This window comes from Bos grunniens, chromosome 10 (assembly GCF_055505025.1).
Source record: "Bos grunniens cultivar Pamir isolate PY7600 chromosome 10, Bosgru_T2T1.0, whole genome shotgun sequence".
In the NCBI taxonomy this organism is placed as follows: domain Eukaryota; kingdom Metazoa; phylum Chordata; class Mammalia; order Artiodactyla; family Bovidae; genus Bos; species Bos grunniens.
The window spans coordinates 2112529-2138471 of record NC_141174.1 but is presented as its reverse complement, the minus strand read 5'-3'; the positions used below and the strand labels follow the sequence as shown (position 1 = coordinate 2138471).

At 48.4% G+C, this 25943-nt stretch overlaps 2 protein-coding genes across 9 annotated transcripts in view; both read right to left on the bottom strand.

Moving 5' to 3' along the window:
• FOXN3 (forkhead box N3) overlaps positions 1-25943 on the bottom strand; it is a 446920-nt gene that overhangs the window by 393902 nt on the left and 27075 nt on the right. Inside the window, exon 1 of one of the 7 annotated variants that reach the window (XM_086319224.1) lies at positions 9715-9852. The exons of the other annotated variants lie outside the window; for them this stretch is intronic. The gene's annotated coding sequence lies outside the window, so the exon portion shown is untranslated. Of the gene's footprint in view, positions 1-9714; positions 9853-25943 lie in introns of those variants that run through there. 7 annotated transcript variants of the gene reach the window in all.
• Positions 1-25943, bottom strand: part of LOC147363865 (uncharacterized) — a 66072-nt gene that overhangs the window by 15052 nt on the left and 25077 nt on the right. The window contains exon 2 of one of the 2 annotated variants that reach the window (XM_086319229.1): positions 12999-13087. The exons of the other annotated variant lie outside the window; for it this stretch is intronic. Within the exon in view, the coding sequence (XP_086175355.1) occupies positions 12999-13087 (89 nt within the window). The remainder of the gene's footprint in view (positions 1-12998; positions 13088-25943) is intronic. 2 annotated transcript variants of the gene reach the window in all.

The following is a 25943-nucleotide window of genomic DNA, read 5'->3' as shown; positions in this document are numbered from 1 at the left end:
GGTCACAAAGAATCAGACATGACTTAGTGACTGAACAACATGCCTAGGCCAACTGGAAAGGATGCTGGTAATAAATAATAGGTATGAGGGTCCAGGCGCCTCCTGGCTGAAATCAGGCCTGAGTGTGAGCTCAGGGATACGGAAGGTACAGCTTCAGCTGAGATGACCGGGAATGTAACCTTACACCAGACATGGAACCGAAAGCCATGCCAGAAATGTTCTGTCCCACCCGTCTGTAGAACAAGGTCTTCAAAGGGTTACGACAAGGACATTACACAAACCTTGACGCTGTCAAAACTACGCTGAATTAAACTGATAGAGGATGTTCCATTTCAGAACACGCCTGTGTTACATCCTGATGAGGAGGCATCAAAAGAAAATGAATTCGGACCACTTTCGGATGATGACATCTGCATTACCACAGCGATTCACCTATCAAACTAATTTAGGCTTGCAGCCCAAATCAACACTGCTGTCAGAGAGTTGATTTCTATTCATTTAAAAACTTTCAGGCTCAAGAGTGATCAGTGGGAATTTTAATGCCTTGGGAAAAGAGAGAAAAAAAAGTAAATGTTACTGCACACAGGGACGAGACTGGAGCTCACGATTCCACCAGCAAGTGTTCCTAGAGCGTCTGGTGCAAGCTTCCATCCCACGCAAGGAAGAGGTGCTCAGCCTGCATCCGCATGGGGCCACGGTCCCATCCGAAGACACTGACCACAAGGAGGCGAGGGTGACCACCGCCACTAGTCAGGTGCCGTCCCACACGTTAGTCCCTCAGTCGCGTCTGACTCTTCAAAACCCCATGGACTAGTCCACCAGGCGCCTCCCTCCATGGAATTCTCCAGGTAAGAACACTGGAGTGGGTTGCCATTTCCTTCTCCAGGGTACTGTCCCATGGGCTTTAGCATATTAATACTCACCAAGTACTATTGATTAATAGTTCCATTTTATAGATGAGTAATTCTCCAAGCCAGGTTTCAACAGTAAGTGAACCGTGAACTTCCAAATTTTCAAGCTGGATTTAGAAAAGGCAGGGGAACCAGAAATCAAATTGCCAACATCCGTTGGATTATCAATAAAGCAAGAGAGTTCCAGAAAAAGCATCTATTTCTGCTTTATTGACTACGCCAAAGCCTCTGACTGTGTAGATCACAACAAACTGTGGAAAATTCTTAAAGACATGGGAATACCAGACCACCTGACCTGCCTCCAGAGAAACCTGTACGCAGGTCAAGAAGCAACAGTGAGATCTGGACATAGAACAACAGACTGGTTCCAAGTTGGGAAAGGAGTACGTCAAGGCTGTATATTGTCACCCTGCTTATTTAACTTCTATGCAGAGTACATCATGAGAAACACTGAGCTGGATGAAGCACAAGCTGGAATCAAGATTGCCAGGAGACATAGCAATAATCTCAGATATGCATATGACACCACACTTACGGCAGAAAGTGAAGAGGAACTAAAGAGCCTCTTGATGAAAGTGAAAGAGGAGAGTGAAAAAGTTGGCTCAAAGCTCAACATTCAGAAAACAAAGATCATGGCATCTGGTCCCATCACTTCAAGGCAAACAAACGGGTAAACAGTGGAAACAGTGTCAGACTTTATTTTTCTGGGCTCCAAAATCACTGCAGATGGTGACTGCAGCCATGAAATTCAAAGACGCTTACTCCTTGGAAGGAAAGTTATGACCAACCTAGACAGCATATTAAAAAGCAGAGACATGACTTTGCCAACAAAGGTCCGTCTAGTCAAGGCTATGGTTTTTCCAGTGGTCATGTATGGATGTGAAAATTGGACCATAAAGAAAGCTGAGTGCCAAAGAATTAATGCTTTTGAACTGTGGTTGTAGAAGACTCCTGAGAGTCCTTTGGACTGCAAGAAGATCCAACCAGTCAATCCTAAAGGAAATCAGTCCTGAATGTTCATTGGAAGGACTGATGCTGAAGCTGAAACTCCAATCCTTTGGCCACCTGATGCAAAGAACTGACTCATTGGAAAAGACCCTGAAGTTGGGAAAGATTGAAGACGGGAGGAGAAGGAGATGACAGAGGATGAGATGGTTGGATGGCATCAATGACTGAAAGGTTGTTGTTGAATCACGCAAAGACACCAGGATTCTTGGCCCCCGGAGGAGAAGAATTCAATCCAGGGCCAGAGACGAGGCTTGATCGCTCAGAGCTTTTGTGTAATAAAGACTTATTAAAGTATAAAGGAGATAGAGAAAGCTTCTGACATAGGCATCAGAAGGGAGCAGAAAGAGTACCCACTTGCTAGTGTTAGCAACGAAGTTATATACTCTCCAATGAATCCAAAGAATGTCTGGAGGTTGTCAAGACCTCACCAGACCTACTCCCATAATTTACATTTTAAGATAACAGAATTAGCCAGAAGGTTTAATCCAGAGACTGTCCTCAGGCAGGATACATCCTTGTAAAGACCAGGTCTACTCCTATAATTTACATTTTAAGATAACAGAAGGTTTAATCCAGAGACTGTCCTTAATCCAGAGACTGTCCTCAGGCAGGATACATTATTGTTATATAATCCTAAGGAATGTAGAGAAGGAAAAATGTTTGTCCTTTCTTCCTCCTTGAGAATTCCAGACCCCTCTCTCCTTGGGGACCCCTAGACTTCTTATCAACCTGCCTAAGAAATGACTCTCTCATGACTCGATGAACATGAGTTTGAGTAAACTCTGGGAGTTGGTGATGGACAGGGAGGCCTGGCGTGCTGCGGTTCATGGGGTCGCAAGGAGTCGACACAACCGAGCCACTGAACTCACTGACTGACAGATGAGTAAACTGAGTTGCGTTAAGTAATTACTATTTAAATAGTGAGATCTCCCTGGTGGTCCTGTGGGTGAGAATCCACCTTGCAATGCAGGGGATGCGGGTTCAATCTCTGGTCCAGGAGATGTGACATGCCAAGGGACAACCAGGCTCGCGTGCCCCAACAACTGAACCCACGTGTTCTAGCATCCCTGCCCCACAACGAAAGAAGCCCCCACCATGAAAATCCGGGGCCCCACCCCTGGAGAGGAGCCCACGCATGACAGTGAGGGCCCAGTCAGTGCAGCCAAAAAGAAAGAAAGAAATAGACGAGTTTCATATAACTTTAAGGTTCTGTCTCACCTGCTCCTCACAGAACCATGACGAGACAGGCAGCACTGGACACGCCCCACGGCCACACAAAGTCTCAGTGGCAGAACCACGCTAGGAGGCAGGGCCCGTGGCTGCTAACTCACGATTCCTCTGGTGAGAGAGCAGGAAAGGCCGATCTGTGCGCTCCTGACAAGGAGTCCTACAGGTGTTCACTCAGGAGGAGATCACCTCCTGTCCGGGCAGTACCCACGGACGAGGGGTGATGGGGGCTTCGAGGGCGGCTGGTGTCCGGAAGGGCGGAGAGGAGAGGGACGCTGAACACGGCCAAAGGAGCCACAGGGGAGTGTGAGGGCGGACGGCCTGACGGACGTCTGCAGGTCAACCAGTGGGTCAGTGTGGCCTGAAAGAGGCTCAGCGGGGTGAGCTCAGGGAGACAGCCACGGCGGGAAACGGGCGCCGCGATGGACTGTCTGCTGCGCGACAGGACAGAAGGAAGGAAAATGTTACGCTTTCCCTGGTGATCCAGTGGTTAGACATCCATCTTCCAGTGCAGGGGACACAGGTTCAGTCCTGGTGGGGGGTTATTAATAAGACCCCACATGCCACAACTAAGCCCGCTTGCTATAATGAAAGACCCCGCGTGTGGCGACTAAGACCAACGCAGCCAAATAAATGAATAAATAATAAAATCAAATTGCACGCTTTCCAGAAGGTGAATTTAGAGCGAAAATGTGAGAGTAAAAGTTGCTTAGTCATGTCCAACTCTTTGCGACCCCATGGACTATACAGTCCATGGAATCCTCCCTTCTCCAGGGGAATCTTCCCAACCCAGGGATCGAACCCAGGTCTCCCGAGTTGCAGGCGGATTCTTTACCAGCTGAGCCACAAGGGAAGCCCAAGAATACTGGAGTGGGTACTCTATCCCTTCTCCAGCAGATCTTCCCAACCCAGGAATTGAACCCAGGTCTCTGGGCATTGCAGGTGGATTCTTTACCAACTGAGCTATGAGGGAACCCTAAATTTAGAGTGAGGGGAGAATGAAAAAAATAATATTTAAGGAGACAAGTAGGATAATTGTGACTGCTGAATAAATTACAGAATAAGTAATATAGAATAAATTACTGTATATTCTAAATTATAATTATTCTAAATTATAAATAAATATAGAACTAGTATACGACTGAGCGACTGAGCACGCATGCACGCATAAGAATAAATAGAACCAACTCTCCGAACTGAAGGACTTTAATGAGACGGAAAAAGAACCCAGAGCATCTCCATAATAATGTCTGCAGCTCAAATCTCGTCTTTGAATTGTTTCTAACTTTATCCTTTTTCTGTGGCTAATCCTCGGATTGACTCACACGCTCTCACTCCCTGCTAAAAAGTGAAACTACATATCACCCTCATTAATAATAAACGGAGAAGACTCGGGTTCCTGCACTCAACAGGAAAGGCATCAAGACGGAACAAGCTCTCAGAGTACAGCTGAAGGTGACAACGACCCATCGCCCTTCGATGGCTCCAAAACCCTCCCGTGGACAGCCTTGCCCAAGCCCACCTGTTCCATGTCGAACTGTGTCCCCTCCCAAAACCATGCAGAAGCCCGAACTCCCAGGACCTCAGAACGTGACCTTATTCGGAAACACGTAGATGCAATTACTTAAGATGATGTTTTGCTGGAGTAAGGTGGGCCCTAAATCCAGTGTGAGAGGCGCCCTTATGAGGAGAGAAAAGACTCAGAGATACACACATGGACAAAGGCACCCAATGCTGGGGGCAGAGGCTGGAGCTCTGTTGCCACAGCCGGGGAATGCCGAGGACCGGCAGCGCTACCAGAAGCTAGAGAGAGGCCCCGGAGGGTCCCACAGAGACTTCAGTCTGCGCAGCGCGGCCAGGACCTCGATCTCAGAGTTCCAGGTTCCAGGATATACGAGAGAAAAAGTTTCTGTTGCCCTAATTAAAGCCACTTCCCTGGTGATTAAAGTTCCCTCCCTGGTGGTCCAGTGGCTAAGACTCTGCACTCCTAACGCAGGGGGCCCAGGTGTGATCCCTCATCAGGGACCAAACTGAGAGTTTGCCACAACTAAAGATCCCACGTGCTGCAGCGAAGATCGCGCATGCCAGGACTAAGACCTGGCACAGCCAAATAAATACATACACTTTTTAATTAAAAAGGATTTGTTAAAAGCCATTCAGTTTGCAATGCAGGAGACCCCAGTTTGATCCCTGGGTTGGGAAGATCCACTGGAGAAGGGATAGGCTACCTACTCCAGTATTCTTGGGCTTCCCTTGTGGCTCAGCTGGTAAAGAATCTACCTGCAATGTGGGAGACTTGGATTCAATCCCTGGGTTGGGAAGATCCCGTGGAGGAGGGAAAGGCAACCCACTCCAACATTCTGACCTGGAGAATTCCATGGGCTGTATAGTCTGTGGGGTAGCAAAGAGTCGGACACGACTGAGAGACTTTCACTTGTACATTTTGTTATAGCAGCCCTAGGGCACTAATACACTGGCTTCACTACAGCCTCTGGGACGTAGGACAGCAAAGGAAAAGCCAGCACACCTGGAGACCAGGGTTCCAGGCTCCAGTCTGCAGCCACCCCTCAGCTGGAGCTCCACCCAGCATCCTTGTCTTTGAAAGGGAGCATTTTAACCTAAGCGAGCATCGCATCCTCTTTCAGGTTTGAAACTCTGTGCTCCATCACACCCCAGCCAAGAAAATCATCTGCTCGAGCATCTCCTGAGGGTGAGAGCGTGATGGGGCTGAAAGAGGAAAACACTTGCAAATTCAAGAACTCTCCCATCACCAGTAGAAGTCAAGGAAAAAGGGAAAAGAGTGATTAGCGGTGGTCCCTGCCTTTACCATATGCCACATAATCGTTGCACCTTCACGTCAAACCTGGCCTGCAGACCTCGTGCCACGGCGAGTTAATACAAAGAGACACTGCGAGCTGCCAGACACAGAAAGTTAATACACGGGATAAGAGACTCTCCACAACCCACACGGCGTTTCCCAAACCTGCTCGTGTCAAGGTCATTTAACCCCAGAAATACGAAACCTGCTGCCTGCAGAAGACAAAAAACGAAAAAGGAAGGCTGGCGCTGAAACTGTCCCTCAACCCGCATCCAGTCACAATCAGCTTTTCAGCTGGGGGGCTCTCAAAACCGCTAGAAGCTGATGCTTATGAAACAAACCCCACTAGGAGAGACCAACAAGAAATCCCTGGAAAACCCTCACTCAGACGCACCATTCCACTTTACCTTTTTTTTCCAAGAGTAAATTGCGGCTGTCAAATCACACCCTTTCATTACTGTCATGGACTCATTTTAAGAACAGCTAATCAGAAAAGCCTACAGAGGTATTTAATCAGATTTTTTCCTCTCCCAGTGACCTAATGTTTCGGTATGAAACTGCTGCCAGCTCACGCTGGGTAGAAATTTAGCACTGTCAGCATTTAATTATTATTTTGTCACAGATTTCTTTACTTTCCTACAGGGAAGAAATAACTTATATGTTTTTAAAAATGCAACAAATGCTTACCTTTTAAAATCGCAAGACGCCACCCTCTCTAGTTTGCTTTGTCAAAAATCACCAGCTGGGGAGACGGGACAGGTCACGGAAACGCACATTTGAGTTAAGAAGAGGTACTGCTATCACCAGCTTCAATCTTCCGGAACACTGAGACAATGCGGTGAAAATGGACGTCCTGCTGGTTTTCAGGGCGTGAGACACTCATGACTCATTCAGGTTCGTGTGTGACTGCGGCGACATGGTCCAAACGGCATCCCCAGGCCTGTGACCTCCGAGTGGAGCTCTCAGCTTCACTCTCCTCCTCCCCTTCCCTCCAGGAAACTTCGCCTTTTCTTCTCTAAGGTGGGAATAGAAGAGCAGGGAGGAAAAAGGACAGACAGAAAAAGGAAGGGAAGACGGGCGTGCAGGTGGGACCCTGACTCCCTTTCCTTGGCCGCTACCCTCGGAGTCTAGAGACTCAAGCCGACCCGAGACGCTGAGTCTGGAGGACAAGAGACAGCGGACAGGGACCAGATGTCTAGATGTGTCCCTCAAGCCAGTTTCGCTTTCATTTCATCCTCCCCACTCAGCTGACGTCTCTTTTTAGAAAAATAGCCATTTCATCATCACCACCACACACACACACACCAAAAAAAAAAACCCTCTTCATTTGCCTCTCTTCCCCTTTACCCAGAGTTCCTGCTTCAGAGTCGAGCTCTGAACGAGCTGAGGATGCTCGGCGCAGACAGCCATCAGCAGATATTTACCAAGCACCTCCTGTGAGCGTTTGCCGAAGGGGTGACGTGGTGTAAACCCAGGTACAGAGTGGTATCCAGGAAAGAGTTCCATGCAAGCAAGCAGGCTGGTCGTTCTTCAGAGCATGGTATGGACGATTCACGAGCAAGAAAGGCTCCCCCAGCTCATGTTCTTCAGCTCCAGAGGCGCCTGGGCCACGGCGCACCTCATTCCGAAGCGGAACTTAAGACTGCTCCCCCGAATCTGTCCTTCCACCCCTCCCCCAAATATCTCTCATCTTAGTAAATTCCACCTCCGAGATTCTGTCAGCATCCGAAGACCTCCTTGTCCCTGCCATTTCCATGCAATGCACCAGAATGTTATCTTCATCTTCGCTTGATCCCGTGGAGCCCAGGGGCATCACTCACTTGGCCTGCAGGACTAACCCTAGCCCAAGGTTTCCCATAAATAAACCCAGCACCCCTCCCCAAAGCAGATCAGCTCCAGGGCCTCCACCGGACCCTGCTCCCCCACACATTCCTGCTGCTGCAATTCCACAAACGAGCCAGGACCCCTTCGTCGCCCTTGGGGTCTTGGCTTACGCTGCGCCCTCCGCCTGGAAGCTCTTCTTTCCACCATTAGCGTAATAAGCGCCTCCTTCTGGATTTTAAGGTTCTGTAAGGGGGAAGCCCGTGCTGGTCCCATGGTTAAGAACCTGCCTGGCAGTGCCGGGCACATGGTTTGATCCCTGGCCTGGGAAGATCCCACAGGGCGGTGCAGCAACGAGGCCTGTGTACCACAGCCACTGAGTCTGCCGTCTGGGGCCCAAGAGTGGAAAGGAAGCAGCAGAAGCCCTGCACCCTGGAGCCCGCGTGCCACAGCAGGAAAAGCCAGCGCAGTGAGCAGCCCACAGGCAGGAGCCCCGGTTCTGCGCAACTGGAGAGCGCAGCAGGGAAGACTCAGCACAGCCAGAAGGAAACACACAGAGAGATTTTAGTAATTCAGAAGAAAGGATAGCAGTGTCCTGTGATGACGGTGCGGGGACAGCCTCCCCAGAGCTGACCCCTAACATTCACGTCTTCCACAGCTTCTCACAACTGGCAGCTGTTCGCCTGTCTATGCGCTTGTTAATTACACACACAGTCCTCGCAAGCAGAGGCCTCCTCTGTCCTTTTTACGGCTACAACCCTAACAAGTAGCACAAAGCCTGGCACAAATCAGAGATTCAACATTTGTTTAAATGAAGGAAACGAGTGTTTGTTATTCATTTCCCAGGAAGAGATAAGTAACATATGGCTTCCCTGGTGGCTCAGATGGTAAAGAATCTGTCTGCGATGCAGGAGACGCAGGTTTGATCCCTGGGTCGGGAAGATCCCCTGGAGAAGGGAATGGCTACCCACTCCAGTCTTCTCGCCTGGAGAATCCCATGGACAGAGGAGCCTGGAGGGCTACAGTCCATGAGATCACAAGAGTTGGATACAACTTAGTGACTACACCACCACCACCAGGACCGTATACATAAATGTAAGTGTTGACTCATGTCGAAGCTCACATAACATTGTGAAGCAACTATACAGCAATAAAAATTAATTAACTTTTTAAGAAGATATTGAACCAAGCAGCCAAAGGAAAGAAAGCTTACACATGTCTTGGATCATGGATGGTTCGGCCCTTCGAGGAAAACCTTTAAGTTGAGCTGTACATCAGTCTTCCTTTTCAGTTCCCACAGTCTGATCCAGATTATCCGAGGACAGCAACGGAGCAAAAGCAATGGAGGTGAGGAGTGGGTGGAGCCTCAGAGTCAGGGAAAGAACAGCAGAGATGGAAAGGCGTGGTCACCCTGAGTGAGCAGCGGGCTGACTTTGGCCCAGCTCTGCACACCTGTAGCCTGGCCTGCCTTCTTCTGTCTCCTGAGTAAGTGTTAGTCGCTCAGTTGTGCCCAACTCTTTGCAGCCACATGGACTGCAGCCCACCAGGCCCCTCTGTCCATGAGATTTCCCAGGCAAGGATACTGCAGTGTGTTGCCATTTCCTTCTCCAGGGATCGAACCCGGGTCTCCTGCACTGCAGGCAGATTCTTTACCAACTGAGCTACGAGGGAAGCCCTCTGTCTCCTCGGGGAAGGGAATTCCTCCACCAGATGGCTGTGTTCTGACACTGAGCATTTTACAGACGCGTGGCTACTCTCTAGACACGCAGTAAACATAGAGAGTCAACCTCCAAGAAACCTTGGTGCTGCCAGGAAACCCTGGTCATGACAAATCAATTCAACATACGTATGTCGAGGCAGATAGTGTTCGAGTCAATGGAGGTTCAGAGCTAAAATTTAAAACACAGTACCCGCCTGTAAGACACTTACAGACCACAGAAGGAGGCAGTTATCCACGTAGCATCTGTGCCGACATGGCTTCCCAGGTGGCACAGTGGTGAAGAGCCCGCCTGCCAAGGCAGGTCGACGTGGAAGACACAGGTTCCATCTCTGGGTCCAGAAGAGTCCCTGGAGAAGGGAATGACAACCACTCTCGTATTCTTCCCTGGAAAACGCCACGGGCAGGGGAGTCTGGCAGGCTGCAGTCCACAGGGTCACAGAGCTGGGGACACAACTGAGCCCATACAGCACACACACAGCCTCAGACTCACACCCACAGGGCAGCACCATCACCAGCAGCGGACAGGAGCTGCGCTCGTGCGCTGAGTCTCTGCAGTCGGGCCAGACTCTGTGTGACCCCACGGGCTGCCGCCTGCCAGGCTCCTCTGTCCACAGGATTCTCCAGGCAAGAATACCGGAGCGGGCTGCCGTGCCCTCCTCCAGGGGATCCTCCCAACCCAGGGGTCGAACCCGTGTCTCTTACGTCTACCTGCACTGGCAGGCGGGTTCTTTACCACTAGCCCCACCACTGGGGTGGATGCTATTACAACTTGGGACCCAGGAAGGTCTGCCTCTTCCCCTCACCCCAACTCCTTCACTTTACCAACCATCGAACGAGTCACAGGAACAAGGGCCTAGCAGGGAATCAAAATTTGACTTTATCAGGAGCTCAGCCTATCCAGCAACCTGAAGGATTACTCACCAGGGCGTGAGAATGAGGTGAAACACTTGGAGTCACCCGGTAATTTCTAAGGCGCAGTGATCTTGCCCACCATGGCTGCGGCCCATTTCACATTCTACAATTTGGTCTAGGCTTCACACCTGCTCCACCCAAGCGGGGGAAAGCACAGCTGGGGGAGGAGCTGAAACACAGAGCCCCTGTAGCTCGCCCCACGATGTAGAGTGAATGTCGTCCCCATTTTACAGACAAAGAAACGGGCTTGTAAAGGGACCGATGGCCCAAGATCGTACAGTCACGGGATGGCTGCTGCTGCAGCTAAGTCGATTCAGTCGTGTCCGACTCTGTGCGACCCCAGAGACGGCAGCCCACCAGGCTTCCCCGTCCCTGGGATTCTCCAGGCAAGAACACTGGAGTGGGTTGCCATTTCTTTCTCCAATAGATGAAAGTGAAAAGTGAAAGTGAAGTCGCTCAGTCATGTCCGACCCTCAGCGACCTCATGGACTGCAGCCCACCAGGCTCCTCCATCCATGAATTTTCCAGGCAAGAGTACTGGAGTGGGGTGCCATCGCCTTCTCCTGGGATGGCTGAGGAGGGTCTAAACCCAGGTCTTTTGATCTCAACTTGAGTTCACGACTCTGGTACTGAGCCTCACCGTGATAGGAGATGTCATACACATGAAGTGACACGTCCTCGGAGGAAGCAGACTTTATGGCCAATCCATCATCACAGTCAGCAACCTAAAAGCAACTGTTTCTAGAAATTGCAAATTGGGGAACGACTTTAGCCACCTGGATTGTGTGGTGTGCTCAGTTGCTAAATCATGTCAACTCACACAGAGTCGGCCCTTTGCGACCCCATGGGCTGCAGCATGCAGCTCTCCAGTGACCTCTCCGTGGCCACTCGGCACACTCGGTGCATGCTGTCCCCTTGGACTTTCATCCAGAACTGACTGACTCTTACTTTGAACACAACTCTAACCAGTTGTCTGGTCTGGTTTCTTAAGCTCTAGCCGGGTAGATACAGTAGATTAACACGGATTCCCGGAAGGAGAGAGTGATCACAGTGAAAAGTGACAGAGTTATGAAAAAAAAGAACCGAGCAGAGGTTGGCAAACTTGTCCTATGAAGATCGGAGAGTAAATATTTTAGGATCACAGATCACACTTTCTCTGTTGTGACAACTCAGCTTCACCCGTGTAGCTCAGAATAAGCCATAGACCAATGTGTGAACGGAGGAGCGTGGCTGAGTTCCAATAAAATCTTATTTACAGAAACAGGTGGCAGGTCAAACTTGGCCCACAGGCTACAGTTTGCAAACCATGGAATAGAAGAAAGTTTCAAAGCCAACACAATAGCTAGAAAAATCTTGGCAGTCTTGGACTATATCTTAAAGAAACAAATAATCCCAACCTCAATAGCCCTTCCGGACGACTGGCGTTAGAGAATATCATGGTCCTCCGTTGTAAAATTACAAAAGTTTAGAAATCTAAACAATCTTGGGAATATTACGGTCCAATATCCTGTTTTTACAGATGAAGAAGTATATTCTCAGAGAGGTTGCGAGACTTGCTAAAAGTCAAACAGCTAATTAACAATTAAATTAGAGCCAGTGTTTTGATTCTATGTTTAGAACGGTTTCCATTATTCCACGTCTATTATTTTAGCCTTTTCGATAACAAAGAACAGAGGAAATGCTCCTTTAATTAAAACACTGCACCCTTGAGGTTGTTAAGATTCTGGAATCACTAAAGTACACAGTTCTAGATGTTTAGAAAGATGACTGTGAATCATCAAGACAAAGGTTAAATTGGGTTCAATGTCCTCAGAGAAAAGGATTTCAGAAATAGGGCTAAAAAGAATACAGTTCAAATAATTAAAAAGTCAATATGTGTGGAAATTTTTATTCTCCCTCGTGCACGGGAGAGTGAAGTACCACGGTCCGTTCGTTTATGAGCAGGAAAGTTTGCCACCGGATTTGGTCAGTTTAGACCTGTTCATAAATTCTGATCAGTCCAGGACTAGCCCAGGAATCACCGAGGCACTGAGAGGCCCCAAGTAATTTCTCCAATTACCAGATGCCCATATTCGTTCAACTGCCGTTTCCAACTGAAAAACAAAGAAGCCGCTCCCAGCGCTATCTGTCCCTTTCTCTTTTATGTCATTAGCGACGTCTTCTGCTCCTTTTCTGAATTAATTAGGAAAGAAAAACAGGACCCCTGACATGTTTGTAAACATTCTGAATGCTGGTTAAACATGAAAGGACAGAGGTGGGGAACACGGAGGTGACAAATTTTATTTCTGTGATGACAAGTTGGAGCCCTCCTGCCAGCTGGACCTTGCAGCAGCCAGAAGCACACACCTGTCCACACGGAAGTCGGCGGGGAGGGGAGCAGAAGGATGGGGCCCCGCGGCCGCCGTGCCAGCAAGCGGGCTCCGATTGCGTGGGGTCACTGAACACTGCCGGGTACAGGGAGGCCCCCGACAGTCCCCGACACCAGGGAAGACGGCGAGGCCACCCCCGCTTTCCTGACCACACAAGCGGTCCTCTTGCTGTTTACGGACCCCAGAGCGGGGCTGCGGGTCAGGGAGCTCACCTTCCTCTAAGCAGGGGGAAAGGGCAAAGCAGGGGAGGTCGACTACTGCTCCCAAGCGTCCCCGAGATGCACTTCCCAGTTGGACAGACCTGCCAAAGGAAATGAGAAGTGATAAGCGATTGGGCCCCGATTAGATCAGCCACCTTGGGAAAGGTGCTGAGCCAGAGATATTTCACTGAAATAAGGAGAAACCTGGGAATAGATTTCTGGCAAGCAATCCTGCAGTAGATACGGTCTGAATTGGAAATGGATTTCATGGGCAGATAAAGTCTAATAAATGGCAGGTCACTCAAAACTCATATATCATCAAGTCTCATACAGCGTCCGTGAAGTTTGTTATCAATAATTTAACATTGGGAGAACCTAGCCCTTAGCAAATATTTAATTTCAAAACATACCTACTGATTTACTCCGATACAGCATATATAGTATATTAAAAATATATTACAAGAAGCCAAATGCCAATAAGGCGGCGTTTAGAGAAGACCAGGGGCACTGCTTGCTTTTCCAAATATTCTGTCAAAGAAGGGAATGGACCCTCCATCCACGGAGTTGGTCCACTAGCAATTTGTAAATTGCAGGGGGAGGAAAGCTTGGCTTGGGCCCTGCTGCAAACAGCACGGATGTCAGTGGAGCTCTCATTCCCAGCCAAGCAATGAGCCAGATGCCTTGCAGACAAGCTCTGGGGGACAGGACATAGGGGCCCCTCAGACACAGCTCTCCTGGCCAGGCCTGAAGACCACGAGAGGAGGCGGAATCTGTGCATAGCACGGCCTTCGGGGGCTAAGGGGGGGTTTCTAAAATTTAACTGACGTGTGGCTGTGCTGGGCCTCTGTTGCAGAGCACGGGCTCTTCATCGCTGAGCGGGGGCTCCTCTCTAGTTGCGATGCTGGGGTTGCTCATTGCCGGGGCTTCTCTTGCTGCAGGGCATAGGCTCCAGACTCACAGGCTTCAGAAGCTGTGCCACGCAAGCTCAGCGGCGACGGTGCCCAGGCTGAGTTGATGTGCTGCATGTGGAATCTTCCTGGACCAGGGATTGATCCTGCGTCCCCCACACTGGCAGGCGGACTCTTGACCACTGGATCACCAGGGAAGTCCCGAGAGGGGACTTTTTTTTTTTTTAATTCAGGATAATTGCTTCACAGAATTGTGTTGGTTTCTGCCAAACATCAACATGACTCGGCCAAGAGAGAACATTTTTTAAGAGGACAGAAGTCAAGGGAATTACCTCCACGTCACTGCCTACAACTACAGGTGATCTCAGCCACTCTTCCTGCAGCGCCCCCATCATTCAGTCCTCTCCACGGCAGACCCTTGCCACTCCCTGGCTGCGAGGTAGCACCCCTTGTGATGGCTGGAATGTTTGTGTCCCCCCAAAATTCACATGTTGGAATCCTAATACCCAATGTGATGGGGGCTGTGGGAGGCGATTGGGTCATGAAGGCAGAGCCCTCGTGAACGGGATTAGCGCCCTCAGAAAGGAGGCCCCAGAGAGCTCTTAAGCCCCTTTTGCTGTGGAAGGCTACGAGGAGAAGTCTGTAAGTAGAAGAGGGTTCTCCCCCAACCACACGGACACCCTGGTCCCAGACTTTCAGCTCCAGACTGGGAGAAATACAAATGTCCGCTCTTATAAGCCACCCAGCCTGTGGCGTTTGGTTCTAGCAGCCTGAGCAGACGCGGACAGCCAAGGGCCACCGGCATCAGCAGCGAGAGGTCCGGGGAGACAGCTGTCCTCTCAGGGACGGGAGCTCATTAACTGGGCTTCGAGTGGAGGCAGGGGCTCAACGAGCACAGAGTCCTCCACGGTGAACATTCTTCTCTAACAAGGTTTTAGGTCTTTGTGGGGTCGATGATGGCCTGGGAGAGAGCGGGGGGAGGGCAGGGAGAGACAGAGAGCTTCTCCTTGTCTCACCCCCAGAAAGCCCTGAGGGACAGTGGAACCAAGGGCTCAGGGGCGCCAGTTGCCAGTCCCAGGTCCGCCACCCGCAGCTAACAGCCTCAGGATCTGACGGCACAGTCTCGAGGGGCCTCTCTGTCCGAAGGTGCTGGAACGTAACTGCCGCCACTCTCGGCAATGGTTTTCCCAACTCCCAGCCCACGACATCGGCACTGCAGTGGGAAGTTGCTCTGATCGTCCTACAGACAAGAAGGAGGACAGAGTGGACAACCGTCCCTGGACCTGGCTCTTACCTCTCTGGGTTTATCCACATGTGCATAGGCAGCCCAGACCTCCAGGCCCTTCCAGCTCACAACATCTCTTCCCTATGAGATCCAGAACTGCCTTGACAGCCAGTTAACTATGAAGTTCTTAGTTCTGTACGCAGCGCCTTTAAGAGAGTTAGCAGGGTATACCAGAACTCCAAAACAAACCACACACCCCAAGCACCACCACAAAACCTCGCCCTGTACCCTGACAACCTAGCCAGACAAGCCAGAGCTTAAGCAGACAAGATCAGGTGAGAAAAATCACAAAGTCCTCAAAGCCAGCGGGAGGTACTGAGAACACTGTTGTCTGAACTGACTATGAGGAAGTCACCCCAGACTCAGTTTCCCCTTCACAAGCTGCTACTGTCCTCCTCCTCTCTGTCCTTGATAAAGTCCCTGCCTTTCCAGGACATGAAGGGGCCAGACCACCAAGGGGACCCCAGGAGATACTGACTCCAGACGGTCACAGTTATAATCACTCAAGCTGATGACCTTGAGGGCCTCAGTCATCCGGACAGGTTCACAGGTCTGCTGGCCATCAACCATCTGAACCTCCAGGTTCATCCTAAAGACAGAAGTAGGGGGGCTGCAGTGTTTATTTGGGGTGAGTAAACAGGCTGGCAGGGTAGGGGAAACATGGGGGGCAGGGGTGAACGTTGGAGTAAAAAAGAGTGAGGGGTTAGACCATCTGCCCACTCCCCACTCACATTACAAATTCAAATTCAACCACTCACAGTCCTTTCTGCTGCTGGTGAATTCTCGGCAAGACAAAAGCCCAAGTCTACAGTTCCCCGTTACAGGAGCGCACAAAACCCAGCTCGAGAACATACAAACCACAGAGGATGTCAGAGTCAGCATTCCGGAACAGAAAGGAGCCGCCACGTTCAGGCCCTTGGGTGCTGATCATGGCGGGCTCCAACCCTCTCTCTCTCTCTCTCTCTCTCTCTCTCTCTCTCTGGAGGCCTCCAGGGATTCGAAATTCAGAGCAGCGGACCAGAAGTCAGGCGTGACAATCCTTTCTTGTTTAGGGTTAACAACCCCAGATTACACTTCTGTCTACTTTTGGAAGCGCTAAGCGATGCCACAGCCACGTGGTCTGAGAAGCAACAGTAACTCTCGATGCCCGGAGGGGTCTCCCCACGGCTCTCCCACCTCAGCGGCAGTGTCGGTGAAACTCTCCACTCGTGTTCCACTGATAATCCTCACTCTGAAGTCAGTGCAGGTGGGAGAAGAATCAGGTCTTTGATTTTTGCAACTTCCACTCCTGACACCATAGCGACTTCTCTTCAGCCCCGATTTCTTTCCCCTCTGATGACCCCTTAGTAATCTGCCAGAGACACCATGTCAGGAACTTCTGGGAACCCCGAGAGGGAAAACGTGAAGTATCAGAACAGCCACGTGAGGGGGCACTGGGCGCTTTGTGGAATGACTTCAATTGAGTGCATTTAGACCACTCTGTATTAACTAATTTAGAACATTTTGCTTTCGCGGACTTAGCTGACTGCTTTGCACTGCCAAACTAAATACTCCACTTTCTAACACACCCCTGCGTACGCATGTCATTTCTCCTTTTAGGCTAGGAATGTAATGTTGACATAAATGTCAAATAAAATTAATGAGAGAATGGGCCCTCAAATGGTACTTCTGTGCAGGGAATTTGTTAGACGGGGACCTTTGAGCCCGAATGTATATATAATTATACAACACTCATATGAGGAAAGAATCTTAATGGTAAGCTTTAGCAAATTGATCACCTTTGGCAGAAATGCTGGTACCTACAAAAAGCAGGATGCGAGTAAATTAAGATGAAAATACCCTAAGATTAGTCTGTCACAGCAAGCTACTGGAGAAAGAGCAGGGTGGCCCAGCTGCCCACGTCGAATCCTTGCCTTATCTATAAGAATTCAGGTCAGACGTCTGCGGCTCTGCCTGAATGCTTCCGCTGTTGACTTTGCAAATGGACTTCCTCCTGCCTTGCCCAGCTCCTTCTCCCACCTCGCATCCCCACCAGCCACTTAGGAAGAGCAAAGATGGCAGTCAGAGCAATAACAGGCATTTTCACTCAATAGTCAAGGCACTGGGCTCTGAGAGCGGCTGCCACACTGATATGACTACCTTGTCTTTTATTTGTCATCTCAACCATCTTCCTCAAGTATGGTAGAATCACAGAAAATCACTCTAATCACTGAAAAGAGCCCGGCTCCCAGGAAAGCAGCAAGCCTTCTCTTGTCAGAGTAAAATGCACGAAGTAAAATTTCCTCTAAACACAAGGGAAACTCACATTTACCCCCAAGCCTAAGGAAAGCGGCCAGTGGAACCCAAAGGCGGCCACACCAGCATTTATGCAGAGAACCTGCAAATGTCTGGGGTGAGCAGATGCCTGAGGGGGAAGTTTCAAAGAAAACGGGTATTGTGTTTTGGTTTTCGCACTTCAGATTAAATCCTAGGGACTAGAGAAACACCAGCCCCCCATCACATTTCTCTTTCATACACTGATCTCAAACACCATCCCATAATTGTGAAATTCCATAATGTTTTCTGTACATAGAATGAAAAAGAAATCAGAAGGATAGGTTCCTCTTTCTTCCCAGTTACCTGGATACCCTTCTTCTCCTGGAAGACCTGCCCGCCAAAGACTAACACACTAGTCATAATAGTTCTAAGAGTGATTCCTCCAATGATGGGAACCACAGCAGAATCAAATATAACACACAGATTCCTTCTGATTTCATGCATCTTTAAACAGTTCACAAAATCCATATCTTTGGGAAAGTCACAGAGACTCTCTAATTAATTTACAGTGAGGCAAAGAGAAAGCGTCTGACTACCAACTTCAAACAACTCACCCTCCATCGGTACACTGTGAAGTCATCCTGATTCTGGATAACTTGAAACGTGGGCACAGGACCCAGCAAATATTCTCCAATTTTATTCTTCTTCTCCAGGCTATCAGTTCACAATGAACAAATACGGAAATTTTTCTGAGGGGGAAATCCAACTCCCAAAAAACTCCTTCATAATTCATATGTGCAGTCACAACGGTGATTAATAAAATCCTGAAACAGTTCCTAAAAGCCTAAAGCATTAATTACTCTGCTAGATGTCAGGACTCTATGAAAACCTATGACAGCGGGTTACTCAGGCAAATTAAATCATGTGAACTTAAGGCGGAAAAAGAAATCTTTGCTTGGTGGGTTTGCAAGCTGGTAAATGTATGCTTTCGAAGAGGGGTAACCAACCCACGGCTCTTTGGGGCTCCATATTTCAACCTTGAAAGACATATGAAAGAGGTAAAAAATGTCACTGCAAATTGAATTTATGCTGGGATGAAAGGTAACATTATATCCTTTGAAAGACGTAAAATAGATGCATGCTACTATTTCCATTAAGGGGAAACTTAACTTCCATCGAGCCTGTCCGGCGCTGGCTGTTCGATTCGACTCTTCTCGTTTCTACGACACCACAACCCAATTCTTCTCCGACTTCAATGAAAGCTCATTCTCAGTTACTTCTGCAAGCTCCTATTTTCTTGGTCGGATGGCTAAATTTTAGTGCTCAAGGCTCTGTTCTGGACGCTTTTTTCTGCACCCCCTCTCTGGATGATCTCACCAAATCTGTAGCTGTGGACACCAGCCATGTGCTGATGACCCTGCCCCCCAAGTTCTAGACATCAATGCCAGTGCCTTCTTGACGTGCCCAGCAGGCATCTCAAATTTAGGCTGTAAATTCCAGAGCTCCGCTCCCCTCCCCGAGGTCTTTCCAATCTCACGAGATGACGCTGCATTCCGAACTCCTCAAATAATCCTCCGCTGCTCCTCTTCCCCTCTCCCCACTTCCAGTCCACGCGCTCTGCTTCCAGAACACACCCTGAGTCTCTTTACTCTCACTGTTCCGACTTAGCACTGCGATTGAAATCCCTTCTCTCCCAGACACGGTCACACCTCTGAAGTGGCTTCTCTATAAGGCCATCCTCCACGCTTAGGCAGAATATTCTTCTAAAGAAATAAATTAGGGACTTCTTTGGTGGCACAATAAGAATCCGCCTGCCAATGCAGGGGACATGGGTTCGATCCCTGGTCCAGGAAGTTTCCACACGCGGTGGAGGAACGGGGCAGCACAACTACAGAGCCTGAGCTCGAGGGCCCGCAAGCTGCCTCTACTGAAGTCTGCAGGCCTGGAGCCCATCCGCCACAAGACGAGCCGCCACAGGGGAAGCCAGCAGACCCCAGCGAAGAGCAGCCCCTACTCACCGCAACCAGAGCGAGCCCGAGCAGTGAGGCTCCAGCGCAGCCACAGAGAAATCAATCTTAAAAAGTACGACTTCTCCGGCAGTCCGGTGGTTAAGACTCTATGTTCTCAATGCAAGGGGCATCGGCTGGATCACCACTGGGGAAGCTAAGATCCATGCTGCACAGCATGGCCAAAAACATAAATAAATAAAAATAATTTTTAAAAAAATTTAAATAAATCATACTCAGCAACACTTCTGTTTAAAATTCTCTGTTGGTTTCCCAGTATACCCAGGATAAAGTCCCTCTTACCTTGCCCACGAGATCCGACAAGCTGGGCCCTGCCTTTCATCTCCCACTCACTCTACTACTCACCAGTCCCTAGCCACATGGGTCCTTCCTCCTGTTCCTCAAATGTGCAAGCTGTTTTCCACCTCAGGACCTTTGCACGCACTGTACCCTTTGGCCAACACTTTATAACTAAAGAATTCTTCTCTGGTCACCCTTATCAAAGTGGTACCATTATCGTTTTTTATCCTTCTTTACCCTGTATGGTTATTTCATACCTCACAGTATCTTACATATTTATTTGTTTAGCTACTTAGCGCTTCCTTATCCCTTCAATCAAATACCAGCTCCATGACAGCAGAAACACTGGCCATCCTCCTCACTGCTACAGAGTTGTTGATCAGTTGGAAAGAAGTGTCCAAGTCCTTGCAACCCCATGGAATACAGCACACCAGGCTTTCCTGTCCATTACTATCTCCCAGAGTTTGTTCAAACTCATGTCCATTGACTCAGTGATGCCATCCAATCATCTCATCCTCTGCCGCACCCCCTCTTTTCCCATCTTCAATCTTTCCCAGCATCAGGGTCTTTTCAAATGAGTCGGCTCTTTGCATCAGCTGGCCAAAGTACTGGAGCTTCAGCTTCAGCATCAGTCCTTCCAATGAATATTCAGGGTTGACGTCCTTTAGAAGTGACTGTTTGATCTCCTCGCTGTCCAAAGGACTCTCAAGAGTCTTCTCCAGCACCACAGTCCAAAAGCATCAATTCTTTGGCACTCAGAGTACAGAGTAGATACTCAATAATATTTGGTCAATAAGCACATAAGTGAATAAATATATTCCCCTGGATTTCCCCCTAACTTTTGAGATAAGATTATTCCTATTTTGAATCTCCCATCTGCAATGCAGGAGACCTGGGTTTGATCCCTGGGTTGGGAAGACCCCCTGGAGAAGAGAACGGCTACCCACTCTAGCATTCTGGCCTAGAGAATTCCATGGACTGCATAGTCCATGGGGTTGCAAAGAGTCAGACACGACTGGGAGACTTTCACTTTCACTTTCATTCCTATTTTGAAGAGGAGAAAATTGAGGTTTCTAGGGGTACATGTCCAAAGTCATTCAGGTAATTACAGGCAGTCAGAATCTGAATCTAAATCTATAGGACGCCAATGCCCATCTTTCCAGATATCAGATTAGTATTTCTCGAAGAGTCTGGAAAATTCAATCAAGAGAAACTCTGTTCCCAAGATTTTCCAGAAATAAGCTTCTTCAGAACTTCTATTAGACTCTGAATTTCTCTTCTACCACAACTTTGTCATCTGTACAATGGGTGAACGAAATGAGTTTCTCATGGAAGTATTAGAAGACATGTTTCCTTCATGTTTACATGAAGGAAAATCAGTTTCCTTCCTGATTATAGAGAGTTTTTTGGCAAATTCTCAGGTGATTTTTTTAAGACTATTACCACGCTGAGAAGTTTCAACTGAAATGTGTTCTTTGAACAGACACCACTGTTCAGCGGTATTCCACTGAGCAATCGTATGTGCACAGCCAAGAGTCAGAGACCACAAAACACTGCCAAATACGGACACCACCTTCCCTAAACCCTTTGAGGGAGGCACTCTCATCCTATTGGAGGGCTTTAGGCAAGAGAAGGGAGTGAGTGATTTCGAGAGGTTCCCCCATGCTAGCCCCAATCTGTATGATCCTTTGTAACAATATTTGATTGTATAATACTGCTCTCCCCTAATATACTCTTTTTCTTCCACGCAACAAAATTATTTTGAGATACATCCATGCTGTTGCAGGTCTAATATTTCATTCATTTGTATTACTGAACAGTGTTGCACTGTATGGGTGTTTCATCGTTTGTTTTTCAATTCACCTGTTGAACATTTGGGCTGTTCCCAGGCACAAGCAAGCAACTGTCTGCTCCTGGGCTTGTGTATAAAGAGATCATTGCGTATATCAGTCAAGGATCTCCAGAGAACAGAACTAATGGACGTGTGGTGTGTATGTATACATATGACTGAAATACCTCTGGCCTGGAATTTGGGAAAAGATAATCAACTACACATCTCTGAAAGGACACAGCACATTTATCTTCCAACTGGGCAATTTCTTGATATACCCTCCAACATTAACTAACGGCAAAACATACGTCACAAACTATTTTAGGACTTCCCTGGTGGCTCAGTTGGTAAAGAGTCTGCCTGCAATGTGGGAGATCTGGGTTCAGTCCCTGGGTCAGGAAGATCCCCTGGAGAAGGAAATGGCCACCCACTCCAGTATTTTTGCCTGGAGAATTCATGGACTGAGGAGTCTGGTGGGCTATGCAGTCCATGGGGTCGCAAAGAGTCAGACACAACTGAGTGACTAACACTTCACTTTCACTTTTTCACATAAACTACTCTACACTTGGGAAGTGCCTACCAAAAAACTCAATTAGCTAAGAATATTTGAGGGACATCCCTGGTGGTCCAGTGGTTAAGAATCCGCCTGCCAATGCGGGGGAGAGAGGTTCGATCCCTGGTCCAGGAAGATGCCCTGGGGCAGCTAAGCACCATGGTTACTGAATCCACGCTCTAGAGCGTGCGAGACAGAAATACAGAAATAATACCCTAGAGCACGTGCTCTGCCACGGGAACAGCCGCCGCAATGAGCAGCCTGCGCCTGACGATGATGAGAGCGGCCCCTGCTTCCCGCGGTGAGGGCGCATCTGTTCACGGCCTGGGAAGACCCAGCACCACCATGAACAAACACACACAAAAATGTTTAAGGAATATGTGAACTGCAGCCACTTTTTCCCCGTCAATAACTAAATACCAGAGCTGACTGCCTACCACAGACACTTCCAGATCACGAGATTAAAACCATATCTGTCTTTGTACAAGACGATGTGTTCTTATCACCAGTAGAAGAGAGGCTCTCTTCCCTCCAGATCACCGTGAAACCAGATTTACTGAAGCGTTTCAAGTTTACCTTTAGATATGGGCCATTCAAAACACAATACTCTTGCCAGAACCTTTATTAATTTCTATAAAATCAAATTACTCATGAAAGTCAAAGGAGTCTCATTAAAAAAAAATCTCAAGGACGGCAAAGAAACTGACCGTGCTTAAACAATTTTCCAGTTCCTAAGAAGGAAGAGGGAGAAGGGCTCTACAGACCACCGGGCATGGTCTCAGCGCTCCTTGTATTCAAGAACCCTGTGGCCATGTGGCCTATTTCACTCCACACGGCAGGAGGAGGAGGGAGAGAAGGCCGCCGAGCTGAGGTCTACAGGAGAAGAGTTGCACAGCGCCAGGTAGCATCAGTGAGAGATGCTGTGAACACAAGCCCAGGACTGGGAGTTAGCCACCCTGAAATCACCTAGCAACAGCAGTCAAGATGCAGCGTCTCAAAAGCTGCCGTGAGAATGGAGTGGGGTGTGCATATTCCCAGAGACTTTTTATTTCAACAATAAGCCCATCCTGAGAAGGGCTGTGTAGCTGAATTCGTATCACAAAAGCTCCAAGGGCTATTTGAAGAGCATTCCGTTTCTACCTAGAAGGAGAAGAGAAACTCAGCCCCTTCAGAGACCTCAGAGCTATCTTCTTTCCCTTCCCTACTCATCCTTTCCAAACAATCTGGAAGCAGGGCAGCTTGGAAAGAGGCAGACGTGCTGGGCTCTTGTGATGGGCTAATGCCTAGAAGGGTCCAGGTCTGCTGGCACCCAAGTGACAGAAAGAAAGAGCTGGATGGAGCACCCGAGTAGGTGTTCGCCTTTGCATCTGCCCACCTGCAAAGGAGAAGCAAGAGAGGACATGAGAGGAAGCGTCAAGAAAGCAAGGAGGCAGAGCACTGCCGTGACTGGGGAGGCGGGCGTCGTCACCTAGTCAGTGTGCCCGAAGTAAACTAAAGATGTAAACTCCTGAGTTCTGGCCTCAAAGAGGTAACCGAACCCACAAGGACAAAAGGGATGAGAGAGGTGAGAGCTGTCAAGCAAAGTCTAGAAGACAGAGGCGTGACGGCTGAATTCAGGCACGATGAAGAAAGCTGAGACAGACTCCCCCAGAGGGAAGACTGACCAGATGCCAACGGATTAGCCTCACAGAAGCCCGCTGAGGCTCTGGGACTGGGGGCACCAAACACAGTGGATGGTGGGAGTGAGGTGTGGAGGTTACTTACAGACTCTACAATGGAACATTAGTAGATCTTCATGTTCTCGACATTTCCTGGGCATAACCAGGCAATTCCTCCTCCCTCTGTCCCACACAAGTCAGGATTAATGCTGGATAAATCGAAAGGAAGAGCACAGAGATGAGACGCCAGACTACAAGCAGAAGGCGAAACAGACATCGACAGCCTGCTTCCCTCTGCCCAGCTGGCTATCAGAATACCAGCACCCAGGCTTACCCCTCATACAGACCCTTCTCTAAAGAAAAGCAACGGCCCCAGAAGGAAACCTCCGGAGAGATGCCAAATCGAAAAGCAACTGGGTCCCCGGCCAGCCACCCACAGGAAGCCCCCTCAAGCACACAACTTCAATAAACTCTCCAGAACTTCACATTTCAATATGAAAGGGCATCCGAGGAAAACCTGTGCTATAAGACACCCGGGTCTTAGCCACTCAGTCATGTCTGACTCTGTGCAACCCCATGGACTATAGCCCGCCAGGCTCCTCTGTTCATGGGGATGCTCCAGGCAAGAATATTGGAGTGGGTCATCATGCCCTCCTCCAGGGAATCTTCCCAACCCAGGTCTCCTGCATTGCAGGCAGATTCTTTACCATCTGAGCCCCCAGGGAAGCCCTAAGCAACCAGGAAAAGCAAGAAAGTCTGAGGAAACAGAGAGAATGCAGGAAACAGAAGAAAATATCGAAACCCTAATGAATATATTGTGTAAGATACGAGACAGCATTGCTTTCTTTCTTTTTTAAAAAGAAAAGAACAGGATGTTGCAAGAAGAAGCAAGGGAAAACGTAAAGTTCTTGGCAATTAAAAATATGAGGGACAAAACTTGAGAATTCAACAGATGATTTGGAAATGAGGTAGGTGAAATCATCCAGAAAATAAGGCAATAAGACAAAGAGATGATCAAGACAAAAGGGGAAAAAATAAGAAAATTTAAAAATCAGTCCAAAGTTCAACTATTAGAGTTTCTAAGTGTTCAAAGAAAATGGTGAGAAGAAAATGATTAAAAACAACACATAAACAAACAGATACAAACCCATACCTTCCCTAAAATAGGAGCATGAGTCTTTCAGTTGAAAGGTTTTATGAAGACATAACAAAATTCTAAAAGCTTCCAGAAAGGAAAACAAGTGTGTTTACATAGAAAAGATGAACAATCAAAATGGCACATGACTTCTCAACAACAGAAGCTGGAAGTCAATCCAGTGTTACCTTCATAATATGGAGGGAAGATAACTTTCAATCTAGAATCATATATGTACCCAAACCACTGACCAAGAAAGAGGATAAAGACATTTCTCAAGATTAAGTTCTCTGAAAAGGTATCTCCCATGTTTGTTTTTTAGTAAACTATTAGCAGATACGCTCCAACAGAAGCAGCAAACCAAAAAGGAAGAAACACGGGACCCAGGAAGTAGGAACGATACAGAACACAGATGAGAAAGAAATCCCTGCACAAAACCTGTTCCAGAACAGGCTCCAGAGCAGTCAGAGCAGATAACACCAGGAAAGACAAAGCAGAGGGGCACGGGATCCGATACGTTTGACCACGAGCAAAATGGGACTGAGAGATGCTATTAGGAAGCATGAGAACAAGAGACAAAGGAAAAAAGAAGGGAGGGAGGGAAGAAAGTGTATATCTCCAAATGCGTCCACAATCAGAAAGGAGCAATGTTTATTAGCAGGGAAAAGGCTAAAAGGGGCACAAGAAAGAAGTCTGTAATCAGGGTATGTCACTGGTCTCATTGACGCACGCAGCGTTTATGTGATAGCACAGACAGTGTGAATTCAAAAGCAGGGAAGGGGGACAGGTCTCAATCATCACAATACCAAGTCAAAGGGTAATATTTTAAATTGATTAAAAATCAAGAAGATGATGGGAAGGGTACACTGAATGTGCATGCTTAGTCAAGTCCAACTCTTTGCCACTCTATGAACTATAGCCCCCCAGGCTCTTCTGTCCATGGGATTCTCCGGGCAAGAATACTGGAGTGGGTTGCCATTTCCTTCTCCAGGGGATCTTCCCGACCCAGAGATTGAACCTCCGTC